General features: G+C 43.1%; 1 protein-coding gene across 1 annotated transcript in view; it reads left to right on the forward strand.

Annotated features, from left to right (window-relative positions):
• Positions 1-2381: 2381 nt before the first annotated feature.
• UHMK1 (U2AF homology motif kinase 1) overlaps positions 2382-13805 on the forward strand; it is a 19328-nt gene continuing 7904 nt past the window's right edge. The window contains exons 1-5 of the mRNA XM_042463131.1: positions 2382-3685; positions 5171-5362; positions 7533-7627; positions 10300-10376; positions 10642-10740. Of these exons, the coding sequence (XP_042319065.1) occupies positions 3518-3685; positions 5171-5362; positions 7533-7627; positions 10300-10376; positions 10642-10740 (631 nt within the window). The 5' untranslated portion in view covers positions 2382-3517. The remainder of the gene's footprint in view (positions 3686-5170; positions 5363-7532; positions 7628-10299; positions 10377-10641; positions 10741-13805) is intronic.

The following is a 13805-nucleotide window of genomic DNA, read 5'->3' on the forward strand; positions in this document are numbered from 1 at the left end:
CGTCAAGGAGTTCCTGCCGCCGGGCTCCGGCTCAGGGACCCCGGCGAAGGCGGCGGCGGCGCTGGGGACTACGGCTTCCGCAAGGAGCGGGCCGCCCTCGAGGAGTCCGCGGGCACCAGAAAACATCGGTGGAGGAGGAGGAAGGGGCTGGGGAGCTCTTTCACAACCAACTGAGGCTGCGTCCACACTGGAGAAAATAACCGGTTTGGCACCGCTTTAACTCGTTGTTGGCTCAAGCTATGGAATTCGGGGAGTTTGTTGTGGGCCCGAGCGGAGCTTAAGGACGAAGGCCCCACAAAAACTCCAACTCCCAGAATTCCATAGCAAAGAGCTAAAGCGTGCCAAACTGGATTATTTCTCCAGTGTGAATCTAGGGACAAGACACCAGGTTCTCCCCTTGGCAAGCTACGCAGGGCAGACCTGGTTAGTTACTTGGATGGGAGTACCGGCAACAATAGCATCATACTCCGTTGCAGTTGCAGAGGAAAACCACCTCTGAGTACTCCTTGCTAAGGAAAGCCACTGTGAAATTCATGGGGTGGCCATGGTCAAGGGGGGGCTTGGAGGCACCACACCATAGCAGTCATTAACAACAGCCAGAGCCCAGCAGAGGTGCCACCTTGCCCTGGGTCATCCGGGACGAGCCCTGGGGGCCAATGAAGATTTCCATGCTGGTAGAACACTACTTAAAATGTTAGGAAGCGTGTGTGTGGTGTGAAAGCCTGACACACTTTTAAACATCAGTGAATCATCCCTCACCTCCAGCGTCCCTGAACCATTTCCCATTAGCACATGGGCTGTCCCCAAAACGGACTCAGGGCTGTGAATGTGAGGGGACTGTTCCCTGACGTTTAAGAAATGTGTTCAGGCTTCCACACATGTGCGCTTTACCTAAACATTGTGGTGGCCTTTCGACCAGCGTTTGACCAGCCGTTACCCCAACGTGAGCACTGCACTGTACATCTTCTATGCTGAAATGGACCCTCTCGTCATGGACAACAATCTTCGGACCGATATTCATATCCAGGGTTGCAATTTCCGGGGGATTTCATTCTTTGGTGCCAGTTCCTGGCTGCAAAATTTCCGGGAATTTCAAACTTCCCGCCCAAACAGTGGCCAATAGACGGGTGATCAGGAAGTCTGGATGGAAAATACAGTCGCCCCTTTTAGGCCTTACCATAGTGCTTGCATGCAAGTCCACCCATTTTAGGCCTTCCCTAGTGCCTTGCATTGGATAGTCCCGCCCTTTTAGTCCTCCCATAGTGTCTTGCATTGGAGTCCCGCCCTTTCCGGCCTTCCTAGTGTCTTGCATTGAAGTCCCCCCTTTTAGGCCTTTCCCATAGTGCCTTGCATTGGAAGTCCACCCCCTTTTAGGCCTTCCCATGGTCTTGCATTGGAAGTCCCACCCCTTTAGGCCTTCCCTAGTGTCTTGCATGGAAGTCCCACCCTTTTAGGCCTTCCCATAGTGTCTTCATTGGAAGTCACCCCCTTTAGGCCTTCCCTAGTGCCTTGCAATGGAAGTCCGCCCCTTTAGGCCTTCCCATAGTGCCTTGCACTGGAGTCCCGCCCCATTGGGCCTTCCATAGTGCCTTGCACTGGAAGTCCCGGCCCCATTGGGGCCTTTCCATAGTGTCTTGCATTGGGTCCACCCCTTTTAGGCCTTCCATAGCGTCTTGCCTTGGAAGTCCCACCCTCCTTTTATGGCCTCCATAGTGCTTGCACTTGGAAGTCCCGCCCCTTTAGGCCTTCCCATAAGTGCCTTGCCATGGAAGTCCCGCCCCATTGGGCCTCCCATAGTGCCTTACTGGAGTCCCGCCCTTTTAGGCTCTCCATTAGTGTCTGGCATTTGAAGTCCCGCCCCTTTAGGCCTTCCCCATGTGTCTTGCACGGAGTCCCGCCCCTTTAGGCCTTTCCATAGTGTCTTGGCATTGGAGTCCACCCTTTTAGGCCTTCCATAGGTGCTTGCACTGGAAGTCCCGCCCCCTTTAGCCTTCCCATCGGCCCTGCCATGGAAGTCCCGGCCCCATTTGGGCCTTCCTAGTGCCATGCTATTCCCGCCCCTTTTAGGCCTTCCCATAGTGTCTTGCATTGCAAGTCCCGCCCCTTTTAGGCCTTCCCATAGTGCCTTGCATTGGAAGTCCCACCCCTTTTAGGCCTTCCCATAGTGTCTTGCATTGGAAGTCCCACCCCTTTTAGGCCTTCCCATAGTGCCTTGCACTGGAAGTCCCGCCCCCTTAGGGCCTTCCCATAAGTGGCCCTTTGCAACTGGAAGTTCCCGGCCCCATTGGTCCTTCCCATTAGTGGCCTTGCACTGGGAAGATTTCCCGCCCCTTTAGGGGCCTTCCCATAGTTGGCCTTGGGAAGTCCCGCCCCCTTTAGGCCTTCCCATAGTGCCTTGCACTGGAAGTCCTGCCCCCTTTAGGCCTTTCCATAGTGGCTTGCGCCCCCAAACCAGAAGTCCCGCCCCTCTTCTGGGTAATTTGGTGCCATTCTGGGGAACCAATCCAGGAATTTTCCTCAAGGGTGATTGGCAACACTGCTTATATCAGTATCGGAGAGGGTAGTAGGTCAATGGGACCTTGGTCAGTGATGGCAAACCTTTTAGAGACCGAGTGCCCAACTCAGTGGCGTTCCCACACAGGATCTCACCTGGTTTCAGGTGTAGGACATTTCAGGGGCGGCCTTCCCCAGAGACAGAAACTACTGGGGGAGGACTTCCCCAGAGACAGTTAAAGGCACAGGAGGGCGGGGGAAGAAGACGATCGGGTGCCCATTCCTTCAACTGTCTCCTCATACCCTAAGAGTGTCATAGAAGGCACATGTGCCATAGGCTCACTGCCCCAGACCTAGGTTGTCCTGTTGCTGCATATGACTTGGCTTGCTAGGTCTGTGTGCAATGTCCCAACATGAAGTGGTGTTTCCTTTCACTGTTGTGGCCCAGATAAATGTTGCCAGTTACAAAAAAAATTGTGAGAATTTTAGATAGATGGTGGAATATAAATATTTTATTAAATAAATAAATAATCACAGAACCATTTCAATAACATGAAAGTTTTATTTGTTACTATCTAAGATAACATTGTTCTTACTTTCCCTTTGTCAGTTTTACTTCGACCATCAATGTTAGGAGTTAAGAGTGTGGAAATTCACTTCCACATTAGAAGGCTAGCTTCTGAGAAGAAACAGAGCGTTTTTTCAGTTCTGGAGTAGACAAAAGCTATAGCTCAGCCCATGAACTCTAGCAGAAGGTCTTGGAAAAACTCAAGCTGGTATCTTCCAGACAAGTTTGCTTGTGGGATTTGCTAAAGTGCTAGCAAGAGAATTGCTTCTGAAGGTTGATGGTTCTATACTGTACGACTCCTGCCAATAAAATGGATATTTTCTGCTTGTAGTGACCCTCTATGGTGTGTTTACCAACTGTTCTTCTGCCAGAGGCCCATCATACTGCCTTTTATTAGAGCTGCTTGATGTCAGTGTGTCAGAGTTGCTTGTGCATTCCAGTCAGCATGGCTGCTCCATGTGGATCACCCAGCACTGTGCCCGAGACATCCTGGAAGCCCTGGCATTCCTCCACCACAAAGGCTATGTGCATGCAGACTTGAAGCCACGCAACATCCTCTGGAGTGCAGAGGAGGAGTGCTTCAAGCTCATCGACTTTGGACTCAGCTTCAAGGAAGGGAATCAGGTTGGTCACACCACAATAAAATCTACAGGGATCCCTTGGTATCCGCTGGGGTTTGATTGCAGAAGCCCCCATGGATACCAAAATCTGTGGATGCGCAAGTCACATAAAATATAATGGCATAGTAAAATGGCATCCCTTATATAAAATGGCAAAATCAAGATTTGCTTTTTGGAATATATCTAATTAAAAAAAAATTTAAGCCATGGATGCTTGAATCTGTGGATATCGCGGCCTGACTGTATTAAGCATATTTTCTGAGTTTTCCTTCCTTAGTGGCAAGAAACTCATCAGAGAAACAAGAATGATGCAGAAAATAAGTCGGAATCTTTAGGCTGACCTGACATTTAAATGTACCTGCACCCTTATACTTTTGCATTTGCTACCTTTTTCCTTTTGAACAAGCTTGCAGAACTTGGTGGGCCAAAAAGAGCGCATACAGCACAGGGGAGAAAAAACTTTCAGCTCTGTAACAAATTCTTGTTCTTATCTGTGAAACTACCTGTCTTCATCAGTTGGAATCAGGAAGTCTTTGTTTCCTCATTTCAGATTTGTGCATGCATGTGTGCTTTCATTGAAACAGATAATGAGTCATTTACGTGAATAAAGAAACAAATAACCTCAACCAATTTTCATCACTGTTGACCACAATAATGGCCCTGTTTTGCAGTATTTATGATGTGCCCAAATACTTTGAAATCACCCTTGATTATCCTCATTTTATTTCTACTAGTATAGTGAACTGAGTTTGATAGCTGATCGGAAAATCTCTTAACTTCATGTCTGGATCTGATAACCCGGTCTGTTAGTTTAAAACTGTGCACCAAATTAGTCCAAGTGCAGATGTTAAAACTGAAGAATTTTATGTTCATTTGATTAGAAGTCATAAGTGTGAAAGTCTGATGAGTTAAGGGTAAATAGCTGCAGGATGTAGTTGTATCCAGTGTGGTAGTATTCTGACATCTCTGCTCATAACCCATCACCCACTGTACTTTTATCTTCAGTGGTATCCTGGACCAGAGACCACTGGTGATGATAGGTCATATGTCTTTCTCCTGAGAAAATGCTCTTATTGCTCAGTCTAAATGTCCTGAAATCTTTAGGGCTGAGTGTTGTCTTCTGTTTTCTCTTTGCAGAGATGTTGACATGTTCAATCAGATATCTTGAAGTGAGGAGTTAACTTGATTCCTATTAATTAACGTTGAAATATTCTAGCAGCAAGTAGACCATAAACTTCCCATCATCTTGCAATAATGTATAATGGTGAAAGTACAAAACATGAAGCTGCTGGGATTTTATTTGAGAGAGTGTACACTATTTCTAAAATAGGTTCTTTAATAAACTGTTGAGAGTAGCTAGAGACATGCACATGTTGGAAGCAGTTTAAGTAAACTAAAGTAGTGGAAAGAGACAACAATGTAAGGCTGAAAGAACAAAATGATATTTGATTATAATTTGCAGTGTAAAAATGTTCTTGCTTCCCCATAGGATGTCAAATACATTCAGACAGATGGGTATCGGGCTCCTGAAGCTGAGCTGCAGAACTACCTATCCAAGACAGGAGTGCAAGGGGGAACTGAATGTACATCTGCTGTAGATCTTTGGAGTCTTGGAATAGTATTACTGGAAATGTTCTCAGGAATGAAACTGAAACATATTGTCCAATCTCGGGAATGGAGGGTGAGTCTCTTTCCAATAATTTTGCAGAGAGATTTGTCACCATTTGAAGGTTTAATCCCCAAATTCTTTGAATTTTGACTACAGCTGCTCTTCAGCTTTTTAGAGAAGGCAATGCCTTATGTGATTCCAGTTTTAATTGTCATATAGGTGAAACACTAAGCCAGATGGACAACTTTGTTAGGCCTGGGAGCCAAACATTTGCCTCTCAATACCCATCGTGAGATGCACCAGGCCCAGAAATACTGAAAAGAGATACATTAAAAACAGCTATGAGTGGCCAGAAGTCTACTTCTGTTTTGTTTTTTGTTGTTGTTGGTGGTGGTGGTGGTGTTTTTTATGGAGACAGGAGCTGGATGGGTTGAAGAACCCTGCCATACTAAATTGCCATCAGGAACAGACTTGTGTATGTGTATGTACAATGGGGGCTGTGTTCACAAAACCAGCCTGGATTGGGGGGGGGGGCAGCATGTGGCTTTTGAGCCACGCTTTGCCTACCTCTGTAGTAAACTTGTAAACTAGAATTTGCCTTTAAGTTGTTTTTGACTTCTGGCAACCCTAAGGTGAACCTAGCATAGGGTTTTCTTGGCAGATTCATGAGAGGGGTTTTGCCATTACTGTCCTCTGAGGCTGAGAAAGTGTGACTTGCCCAAAGTCACCTAGTGGGTTTCCATGGCCAAGCTAGGATCTGAATCCTGGTCTCCAGAGTTCTAGTCCAGCACTCAAACCACTACACTGCATATACTATGGGAACTGGACTACAGTGAGATTAAATCACTATAGCTGAAATTGACACTTGTCCTCAGAATCAAAGAACTTGTTTTATACCCAGGCCAGACTACTGCCATTGTGGAGGAGGCACATTACCTACTTACAGGATCCTGAAGGGAAACACCACTGTCATACACACACACACACCACTCCCCCCATAAAATTGAAAGGGGTGAAGTCTCTGTGTGTGTATTCTTCAAGCAGATAATAGTGTTTCCCAAGCCTCTATGAGGAAAGAATTCTATTGGCCATTTTACCACATTTGGATGCATTATTTCAACCTGTACAAACTTTTCTTCAAACTAGAAAGTGCTCACATCCAGGGGCAAATAACCTAGTTTGCTATCCCCCACCCGCCAGATGAGTATACTACTGGTAGGCCACAAAAAGTCCATTTAGAGCTCTATTTGGCCTAGTTTGTGTACCCCTGCCCTACACTGAGTGGCAGAAGTTTTCCAGCATTTCTGGAAAGGAGTCTTTCACAGTCATAACAGGGAAACTGCTGTTGACTGAACTTTGGATCTGACACTTGCAAAGCAAGTACACTTTTAAACAACTACAACCCTCCAACTTAATGTACATTAAAGTTGTTTTGCTTTAAAGCCATAGGTTGCATAAAGCCCTTGGCCCTTTTGGGGAATGCCTTTGAAGTCTTTTGACCTGGGAAAAAACAGTTGCTTACTGTCATCAGCAGCCATGCGCTTTCCTTCACAGGAGATTAATGGTACAGTAACAGTAGGAAATACCAGGGGGATCTTTGGAGCTATTCCTTCTCGTAAGGTACAGTCCTCCCCTCATCAGGGCAATATCTCCCCATCCACAATATCCACATGGTTGTCTACCACTACCAGAGAGCAGGCAGGACAATCTGCACTACATTTAGTGCCTGCAGAACCAATGGTGCCTGATGTTCTAAGCAAGCTAAGGTAATAATTTCCATGGGGGGGAGGAGGGGAGGGGACCTACCCCATAGGCTGGGTAGCTGATCTTCCACAAATACAGAAAATGAAACAAAGAATCAAACCTACTTGCTCTTTCCACTTGGAAAAGCCTGCAGTGTGTGCATACGTATATGGCATGGTGCTATTTGAACAGGAAGCTCCTACACTGGAGGAGAGCAATACAGATGACTGAAGAGAGGAGAGGAGAGGCTCAGTAGATTTTAAATGGGATGTTTTTAAGAACAGATGAAAAATACTAAGCATGTTTCAGTATCATTGCTAATGTAAATATATATTATATTGTAATTATTATCCTGACTTAGAGATGGGGACCTGGCAGTAATATCTAACTGTACCACAACCTCCTCAATCTCTGTTTGGTCTAGCTGTTGGGAGTAAAAATGTGTGTTTCCTTGTCAATGTTGTTTTCTTTCCTTTTTATTTCTTCATCTCCTTTCTAGGCAAACAATTCTGCCATTATTGATCACATTTTTGCGAGCAAAAGTGTGGTAAACTCTGCCATCCCAGCTTATCACCTCAGAGACCTCCTCAAAAGGTATGATGCTCCAGGTAATATGAAAGGAGAATAGCTTATGCAGTGTTTTCTTCTGCTCTTGCAGCTCCAGGCCAGCTTTGTAAATACAGTGCACCTATGAAGTAAGCTACTTTCCAAGGTTGTTAAATTGTCATCCTTGAAAGTGTGAAGAAGTCGTGTGGTCCACTAGAGGGCAATAGTGTAAATAGAATGTATGCCATTGCATTCTCACATCATCTTCAAAAACTATTATCAAACCAATAATCTTTGGTAACAAAAAAAAGTTTACATTACCAATATCAACTAAATTGCCTTTTGTGTTCACTAACAATTAACATGGTTAATCTTCCAGGCTGTGTGAGTATTCTTGCCTCACTAGTGAGCAGGAGAAACAAGGGCATTCCTTCTCTGTTCTCAGACTTGCTTCTCTGATCATTTTACAAATTGATTTTGAAGCTGGCAGTTGAGCTCATTTTATTTACATGTTGTAAATGTGATTTAACTGTTTTTACTCTTTTAACACTGTTTTTAATAATACTGATATTTACTTCTCTTTCAACTTTTGTAATCAATGTTTTAACTGTTTTTTGTTTTTTTACCTATTGTAAGACACCTTGGATCCCATTTGGGGAGAGAGGTGGGATATAAGTGCAATAAATGAATAAATAAGTAATAAATAAAGAAAAACATCTATTTCCTTTTTAGGCCCAATTTCTTAAAACAGATAGAATGGCCATATTAGAATATTATAGCGATATAACCATGTTTCATCAACAGTCATAAGTTGTTCCAAAAAAGTATCACTAGATCGCTCAAATGCTGCAAAATCAGCTTGGAAGTATCCACTTGATTTCATTTTTGGTCAGCATTCAAACATTTTGGCACCCACATGGTCGACAGCTTCTGCATAGTCAACTGCTCATTAATTATAAACCCATTGCATCCCCAGGATAGCTCAGCGTCTCAGCAATTGTTTTAGCTGAGATTTGCAAATCTGTCAAAATCATGAACATGCTCAAGAATTTCAGGGGTTGACACTGTTGAAGGTCTCTCAGAGCTTGCTGCATCTTTGGTCTCCAATATCCTTAGGTGAGCGATCATGTTCTCCTGGAGTTTGTTATATAGTTGGCCCTCCTTGTCCACGGATTTTTTTATTTTCAATTATCAAACCTTGATTTTCCCATTTTATATAAGGGACACAATTTTGCTATGCCATTGTATTTAATGGGAATTGAGCATACACAGATTTTGTTATTCATGGGGGTTCCTGGAACCAAATCCCAGAGGATAACAAGGGTCCGCTGTATTCCTGGACTGCAATGCCCACTCCTCCAAAGTGATGTGAAATATAGGAGTGGTAGTCAAAAGATTAAGAACTTTTCTGAACCCTGAGTGCCTTCAGAACGATAGACTTTCCCCCTTCCCTACTGTCATTCCCTTCTACTTTTGTGTCTTGTCTTTTTTAGATTGTAAGCCTGAGGGCAGGGAAATGTCTAATTAACAAATTGTAAGCCGTTCTGATAGCCTTGGCTGAAGAGTGGGGTATAATAATAATAATTATTATTATTATTATTATTGGCATACCTCAGTTAACAAAGCCCCTGAGAAAGAAGATGCTTTATGCAGTCCTTTTACATCACGGTCCCCCCTCTCCACCTCATCCTCTCTATGTCTGGAGGTTTGGGTTTTGTTTTTGTTTTTTGGTTGGTTGGTTGGTTGGGTTTTTTGCTTTTTGGTTTGTTTGTTTTTAGGAACATCAGCATTGAGAGGATGGCGAAGGAGGACTGGGAAAACATACGTTCAGTGTCAGATTGCAGCAGTATGCCTCCATTTTAAAAATTATAACAAAGTTTGAGCTGGGAAAGAATCAAATTCTGCTCCATCCAATCCTACTGTTGCTGTACGTTTCTGCATACAGCAAGCCTGAATACCCTAAAGGCATCAGATCGTGATTGATCTTGAAAACTAAGCAGGATCAGCCCTGCTTAGTACAGTCCGTCCTCGCCTTACGCAGGGGATCCATTCTGGATCCCGCCGCGTAAGGCGAATTCCGCCTATGCTCGAGCCCCATTGGAAACAATGGGGCTCGTGCACAGGAGCGCGTGGGGCGCAACGGGCGCATGCGCCCATTCAGTTGAATGGGACACGCCACCCTTCCGCCCCGCGTGCGCCCCGCGGCTTGAGCATGTATGCTCAAGGCCGCGTATGGCGTGCCCGCGTATGGTGCGGGCGAGCTGTACTTGAAAGCGAGATTTCCAATGAATTCCAGGGCTACATTTCAGAAGAAGGAACTGGCAAAACCACTTCTGAAGATTCCTTGCTTAAGAAAATCTTATGAAATTCATGTGGTCATCATAATTTGATAGGTGATACACACACGCACACAAAGTTAATGAAGTTACTCTTAATTAGTGAGGGCAGTCTAGTGGTTGCATCTTAAAATTTAGTGTGCGGCTTTGAGGCTGTTTTACCTCTGATACATTACTGTAACTGTGTATGAAAAAAATCAATGAGCAACAAATAGTCAGTTTTTTATCTCACTCTTTCCTTCCTTTATTCTGTGGTTTCTGGAAAATGTCTTGCCTTGCAAGGTACAGAGCTGTGATTGTATTCATTTTTTATTTTACTGTTCGTTCTCTGGACTTTGTTACACTGAATTTTACTGTAAATTAAAGGCTGCTATTCTTTTCCAGCATGCTTCATAATGACCAAGAGAAAAGAGCTTCTGCTGCAAAGGCCTTATGCAGTCCCTTCTTCAGCATCCCTTTTGGTAGGTTATAAATATACTTCCAGAGTCCAACCCTACTTTCAATTAACTTACAGCCAGTGTGACCAGGCTAAGAAACAACAATTCAGAAACAATTCAGATTTTTTTTTCATACTTAGGGACAGAGTACTGAACATAACTGGCAAGATCTCTTTAGGTGTGAGATGTAGTATTTTTAAAAATTAGAACATTTAATACTCAGAGACCAACTTACTGTTTATCTGTGATATAGTAATGACTTTGTCCTATAACTCTGCTATTTGAATAGCTCCCCATATTGAAGATCTGGTGATGCTTCCAACTCCTGTGCTAAGATTACTAAATATTTTGAGTGATGCTTCTCTTCAGAGTGAAGAAGAATTTGAAGGTCAGTGCACTACTGGTTTTCACATAACTCATTGTAAGAATACACTGGGAAATGTACTTGTGGTATTTATGTGATAAGGAAAAGACCATATTTGCCATTCCAGAGAATAGAAGGACTGGGAAGAAAAACCTGCTTCAAGATAGCTTTGAGAGACATGTTAGTGCAAATGCACACATTTACACTGGGCAAACTGCACAAATGATGTCAATGCAAGAATATTTAAGAATCACATATGACATGATCATATGATTGAGTTAGGTACTGTACAATATTTTTGTACCTAATACTTTTTTTTGATAAATCAATATTTTTGATAAATCAATATGTAGAAGAGCACTCTTCTTAGGGAAGGGATGGGGGTTTTATTGACAAGAGAGTGGCTCCATTAAAATAAGAAAGGAGGGGCAAGTGATTGCAAGGAAGGATTGATGGGAGAGAAGTATGTTTTAATTCATATGTAGATTCTCACTGTCAAAAACCACCAACTGAGCACAATTCATATCCTGGAGTGAGAATTAGTAGGCAAGGGAAAGATTAACCACACTTCTGAATTATTTTACCGTGTGAACGTCTGTGTTTTAAGAACTGGCAGAAGTAATCTCAGCACCCCTGGCTATAATCTTTTAGAATTTCTGAAGAACAAGAGAAGTCCCAGCAAACTGGAGGAAGGCAAACATTTGCCCTCCTCCAATTTGCTGGGACTTTTCCCCATCTTCCAAAAGGGAAAAGAAGACCCAAACAATTAATGCCCAGTTAGCCTGATATCAATACCAGCAAAGATATCATTAAACAGATGGTCTGTCAGCATTTAGAAAGTAATGTCGTAATTGCAAAAATTCAACATGGGTTTATCAGAAACAAGTCATGCCAGACTTACCTCTTCTTTTAATAAAATTACAGTGGACCCTTGTTAACACATTCTGTGGATGCTCAAGTCCCATTAAATATAATGACATAGCAAAATGGTATCCCTTATAAAAAATTGAAAATCAACGCTTGATATTTGAAATTTATACTTTTTCTGAACATTTTCAAACTAGATGCTTGAATCCATGAATAAAAAAATCCATTTATAAGAAGGGCCGACTGTACCAACTTGGTAGATGAAGAGAATGCAGTAGCTGTAGCATATCTTAATTTCAGTAAGACCTTCGATAAAGTCACCCATGATATTTTTGCAAGCAACCTAGTAAAAGGAGGGCTAAATGATAGTACTGTTAGGTGGTTTTATAATTGGTTGACCAGCTGAATCCAAAGGGTGCTCACCAGTGGCACCTCTTCATCCTGGAGAGAAGTGACAAGTGGGGTTCTGCAGGGTTCAGTGCTGTTCGACATCTTTATCAATGACTTGGATGAAGGAATAGAGGGCATGCTTATCAAATTTTCAGATGACACCAAATTAGGAGGAGTAGCTAAAAGCACAGAGAACATGCTCAAAATTAAAAAATAACCTTAATAGATTAGAAAGCTGGGCCAAAACTAACAAAATGAATGTCAATAGGGTGAAATGTCAGGTACTATGCTTAGGCAGAAAAAAATGAAATGCATAGATGGGGGACACCTGGCTTGACTACAGTACACGTGAAAGGGATTGAGAAGTCCTAGTAGACCACAAATTGAATCTGAGTCAACAATATGATGTGGCAGCTAAAGAAGCCAGTGCAATTCTAAGGTGTATCGATAGAAGTATAGTGTCTAGACTGAGGGAACTAATAGTACCACTCTATCCTGCTTTGGTCAGGCCTCACCTAGAGTACTGTGTCTAGTTCTGGGCACCACAATTCAAAAAAGATGTTGACAAGTTGGAGTGTGTCCAGAGGAGAGCAATCAAGATGGTGAAAGGTCTGCAGACTATGCACTGTGAGGAGCAACTTAGGGAGCTGGGTATGTTTAACTTGGCGAAGATAAGGTTAATAGGTCATATGATAGCTCTGTTTAATTATTTGAAAGGCTGCTGTACTGAAGATGTAGCAGGTTTGTTTTCTGCAGAGAATAGGATCTGCAGCAATGGATTCAAACTATAAGGAAGAAATTTCCACCTCAGTATTAGGAAAAACTTCTTGACAGTAAAGAGCTGTTCAACGGGAACATGCTCCCTCGGAGTGTGGTGGCGTCTCAGCAGCCCCATGCTGTAGCCCCATCCTTCAGCACAAGACTGCATTCTAAATACCTGCCAGCCATTCAGCATCTCAGCTTTGTTCTAATTGCTGGTAAATTTTAATTAAGAGCAAAGAAAAGATGTTTTCTAAATTGGTCAGAAAATGATAAATGGATTTATTTATTTTTTTTGTGTAATAGAAACACGCTGGGAGTTTAACTCTTCTACTAAAAGGAAATTCATACTGCCATAATTGGAAGGGCCATTGAGTTTAAAGCAGTGGTTCCCGAACTTTGGTACTCCAGGTATTTTGGACCTCAGTTCCTATGAGCCTTAACCAGCATAGCCAACAGTCAAGAATGCTGGGAGCTGAAGTCCAAAACATCTAGAAGACCAAAGTTTAAAGGATCCCCAGCAGGAAGCTCTCCAGACTCTTTTTGAAGACATCCAAAGAAGGAGACCCCACCTCCCCCCTGGGCAGTTGGTTCCATCGCTGAACCACTCTTCCTGTCAAGAAGTGCCTTCTAGTGTTCCATCAAAATCTATCCTCCAGTAACTTAAAACCATTAGAACTGGTTCTACCATTTAAGACAGCAGTGAAGTAGTTAGTTGAGTCTTTGAAGAGAATCAGAGAATCATAGAGTTGGAAGGGCTGTCCAATCCAACCCCCTTCTGCCATGCAGGAATACACAATCAATGCACTCCTGACAGATGGCCATCTGGCCTCTGTTTAAAGACCTCCAAAGGAGGAAATTCCACCACATTTAAACACAGTATAAGGCATTACACTGGTATAACTCCATGTTATGCTAGCAGTTTTGCTTCATATATGATTGCATAAGATGTATCTATCCAGCACCATCTAATGCAAGCCTTTACTCTTCAACCCCAGCCAAATGAGGCAGTTTTACCTGCTCGGCATTTTCTTACAAAATATGTAGTTTGTGATCATAGTTACGAATTTATT

This window comes from Sceloporus undulatus, chromosome 4, assembly GCF_019175285.1.
Source record: "Sceloporus undulatus isolate JIND9_A2432 ecotype Alabama chromosome 4, SceUnd_v1.1, whole genome shotgun sequence".
Classification (NCBI taxonomy): domain Eukaryota; kingdom Metazoa; phylum Chordata; class Lepidosauria; order Squamata; family Phrynosomatidae; genus Sceloporus; species Sceloporus undulatus.